This window comes from Lynx canadensis, chromosome D4, assembly GCF_007474595.2.
Source record: "Lynx canadensis isolate LIC74 chromosome D4, mLynCan4.pri.v2, whole genome shotgun sequence".
Classification (NCBI taxonomy): domain Eukaryota; kingdom Metazoa; phylum Chordata; class Mammalia; order Carnivora; family Felidae; genus Lynx; species Lynx canadensis.
In genome coordinates, this window is record NC_044315.2 from 5815500 (window position 1) to 5819709 (window position 4210).

Genomic DNA, 4210 nt, shown 5'->3' on the forward strand with positions numbered 1-4210 from the left:
AAAGCCTTACCCGCTAATACTCCTCGTCCATACTTACTGTCCATAATCTTTGCTGAATTGATCTTATTCTTCGATTTGTCGAGTTCCCAAACTCAACTATTCTCGTGTGTTCATTGTTCCTTTCCTGTACTTCTCTTCCATGTAGTTTTGAAAATCACATTTTTTAAATGTCATATGTACATATATATTCATTGCCAGTTTTTTTTTCCTTTTTTTTTCCCCACTCCAGCCAATTTAGTTTCAAATGAAAGCAGTATAGGAAATATATACTTCAAATTACTTAATCTTGTGTGACCGGACTAGAACCAAAGAGTCAAATATATAACAGACTCTATGTATATGGGCTCCCTCCCTGTAAGAAATGTGTCTTAAGATTCATAAGATTCATATTTTTAATTTTCTCATTTTTAGAAGACTGCCAAGATGATAACCTCTTAGAGAAGAGCCAACAAATCCAAGACAGACATTTGTGGCAAGTTTTATTTACTCATTTTCAGAGAACTGACACAGGAGGGAAAAGTTTCGACCAGGGGTCACACACAAGAAGAACAAACCAGAGAAATTAGGCGGAGGTGACCCCCTTTGAATGTGGACAAAACTTCAGCCATAATTCAGCTTACACACCAGAGAAATTCTGTGATTATAATAAACATAGGGGAGCCCTCTGCCCCCAGTCAGCCTTCAGGGTACGTCAGAGGACTCGCATAAGGTTGAAACCCTATGAGTGTCGCGGATGTGGGAAATGCTTCTGTAAGAAATCGTACCTCCTCATGCACCAGAGAATTCACACAGGGGAGAAACCTTACAGGTGTAATGAATGTGGGAAAGATTTCAGCCACAAGTCAAGCCTATGGAAACAGCAGAGAACTCACACAGGGGAGAGACCGTACAAATGTATGGAATGTGGGAAAACTTTCAGCTGGAAGTCAGACCTGAGAGTCCATCAGAGAACTCACACAGGGGAGAAACCCTATGAGTGCAGTGAATGTGGAAAACCTTTGGTGCAGAAGTCAACTCTCAAAACCCATCAGACAATTCACAAAGGGGAGAAGCCTTATGAATGTAATGAATGTCAGAAAACCTTCACCCAGAATTCACCCCTCAGAACACATCAGACAACTCACACAGGGAAGAAGCCCTATGCATGTAAGGAGTGTGGGAAGGCCTTCAACCAGAAGTCAAGCCTAGGAATGCATCAGAGAACTCACACAGGGGAGAAGCCGTACAAATATAATACATGTGGGAAGGTGTGCAGTCAGAAGTCAGGCCTAAGAAAACACCGGACAACTCACACAGGGGAGAAGCCGAATGAATGCGATGAGTATGGGAAAGCGTTTAGCGAGAAATCTGGCTTACAATTACACCGGAGAACTCACACGGGGGAAAGACTATATAAGTGTAATGAGTGTGACAGAGCCTTCACCTACAAATCAATCTTCAGAGGACATCAGGAGGGTCATAAAAGGGAGAAACTCTCTAAATATGATGAAGGTGAGAAAGCTTTCAGCGAGAAATCTGGCTTACAATTGTTGCAGAGAACTCACCCAGGGGAGGAACCATACGAATGTAGAGAGCATGGCTGAGCCTTCACCTCTAGATCAGTCCTCACAGGACATCAGGAAGCTCCTACAGGGGAGGAATGTATTAATGTGATGAACGTGGGGAAGCTTTTAGCCATAAATCGGACTTCAGAAAACATCAGGGGACTCTCACGGTAAGAGGAACACTGAATGGAATGAATGTGGTAGAACTTACCTCAGGGATCACACACACAGGAAAGCCTGACAACCCTACTGAGTGAAGGAAAATCTTGATTGCAGATCAGACACTCAAAACTGTAGCTGTTCTGTGTTGCAGACTTCAGGCGGCTCTCCTGTAAGTTCTCCAGGACCTGTCGTTTGCCTGAGTATTTGCCTGGGTTGGCCTACTTCTCACACGTGTGTGTGTCTGGCTCCACGAAACCTCTGACGTAGTGTAGAGCTGATACAAGGATGCTTTTTGACTTACCAAACAATCGAGCCCTTCCAGAGAGCGCTGTCAGCCTTCCCTGGGTCCCGTAACCCCAGTAGATAACCAGGAGTTAAGTGAATCCGTGTAAACCTGTAGACCTGGGTGCGGTCCCGACTCAGCTACTTACTAGACCAGCAACCTCCTCGCCCTGAGTCTCCACTCCCTTCTTTGTGAACTGTCGCCCGTGTTTGTTGCAAGGGTTAAAGGGCACAGGGTGGAAACAAAGCAGTGTCGATTCCCTTCTGTCTTACATAATTCATGCCTCCTAAGAGATGATACGGGTAAAGTTAGGGGAAAAACAGGCAGGAATATGGAGATGACCGGAACTTGAAGAGAAAGTGAGAGTTCTGAAGGAGGGGTGGGAGTCGGAGCTGGAGGTGTCCCTACAGTGCTTGGTGGGGCTCATGGCTCCACTCCTTGGGCCCTTCCCGTCCAGGACACCCCAGATCTCATACCCTCGTGACTCAACTCTCCCTGGACAACCACAGTGGTGGCAGACCGTCCTCAGAGACCTGCTTCTCTGGTTTTCGCAGACGCAAGCTCAGGGCCACAGCAACCATCTTGAGATTTTTGTGGGCTGGAAATGGGTAAAAATGGGAGTTCTGTTGCCAGAACTAAGGATTTGGGTAAAGTCCAGGATTCTCGACTAAGCCTTACCAGCAGTTTCTTTATAATCTTTAAAATATGTGGAGCCCAACTACATTAATCTATTTTTATTTAAAGCAGCTTGTAATTTGATTTATAAACATTTCTCTCTAAAAGAAAAATGTGTATTAGTAATAATAAATGAAACCAATTTATAACTTGCCATGTATAGAAACTAATTGAAAAAATCTTTACAGAAACAGGACAGCAGTTTAAAAAATTATAAGTAGATGATGTAATCAATTTCAGAACTCATCTCTGACATTAGAAAAATGACTTGAGGAAACCTGTTAGGTATAGGAAAGACTGTCAGCGCTTGGGGTCTTCTGGTGACTAAAATATCTTACCGGTCTTGAAGTTCAATAGATTGAGATGGCCTTTGCTACTTTCCATAAGGTGGAAGGAAGGACGCAGCTCAAACCAGTTGTGGGGTGGAGGCACAGAAAATGAAAATGTACAACTTCTAGATTATGGGGATGATCACAGGCAGGAAGCTGCAGATAAGCATTTACAGAGCAAAGCAAATGATTTCCTCCTGGTAGGAGTGGAGTTTGGGAAGCCCCGTTTGTTTGGAAAGTGGCCTCTGCACCATCTCAAAAAGCTCCCAACCTGAGGAAAACAGGCTCATGGTTAGTTTTAGGGGCCCAGATATGGCACACTGGCCCCGGGTCCCCCTGACTTGTTACGGACAAACCAAGTTCTAAGGAAGAAGCAAGGTAGAATTCCTTCGTACAGTCTCCTCCTTTCCATGCCCGTTCACCAGACTTGTAGTTGAGACTCTTGCTTCTGAAACACGAAAGTGTTGTACGTGTAGAGACCATATGACAAATATTCAGGTTGTGGAGCACAATAGAATGTGATCTGTGAACCCACTACCTCGCTTAAGGATAACGGTATTGGCCATGAAAGAGTGAGAGTGTATCCACTGGGATACTCTTGCCCAATCTATCTCCTGCCTCCCAGAGACAGCAGCTATTCAAAATTGCGTGCGTGTTTGTGTGTGTGCACAAGTGTGTATCACTGATTTGCCTTTAAAAAAATAATAATTATGAATCTATAAATTATACATACAATTATTATTGTATGGTTCTACTTACTTTGAAATTAGAATGGTCATGTGTCCTGCTTTTGTGACATGGCTTTTTTTGAGTCAATGTGATGTACCTAACATTCATACATACTGATTTGGATGGTTGTACTTCATTCAGTTTCATTTATGTATAGCTTGATATTAAAATGTATTCATTCATGGTTTTGGCCAGGTATTTTGAAGTAAAGAAATAGAGGAAATGTGTTTCTAAATTCTAATTTCTTGAAGGAAGAGAAAAAAAGAAAATGGAAAGGTTGGGTTGCAGGCTTATGCCAGGATGTTGATATGAAATTCTCCAACTCAGTTTACCTGGGCTGCAGGGTCTCAGCTGGAAGCATCCCATATTCCAAAAGGCGGTGTCTAGTTACCAAGCAAGACTTGTCAAGAAGCGTCCGGAAGCTACTCTGTGACTGATGCGTTCAAGAAAACATGATTGGGTAATTACGAAGTGTTTTATTATTGATG

The 4210-nt window shown here is 43.2% G+C and overlaps 1 protein-coding gene across 1 annotated transcript; it reads left to right on the forward strand.

Moving 5' to 3' along the window:
• The first annotated feature begins 576 nt into the window (after positions 1-576).
• Positions 577-3932, forward strand: LOC116737710 (zinc finger protein 782-like). The gene has a single exon (XM_032595652.1). It carries the CDS (start codon positions 771-773, stop codon positions 1581-1583), a length of 813 nt encoding a protein of 270 aa, XP_032451543.1. The 5' UTR covers positions 577-770; the 3' UTR covers positions 1584-3932.
• Positions 3933-4210: the final 278 nt, after the last annotated feature.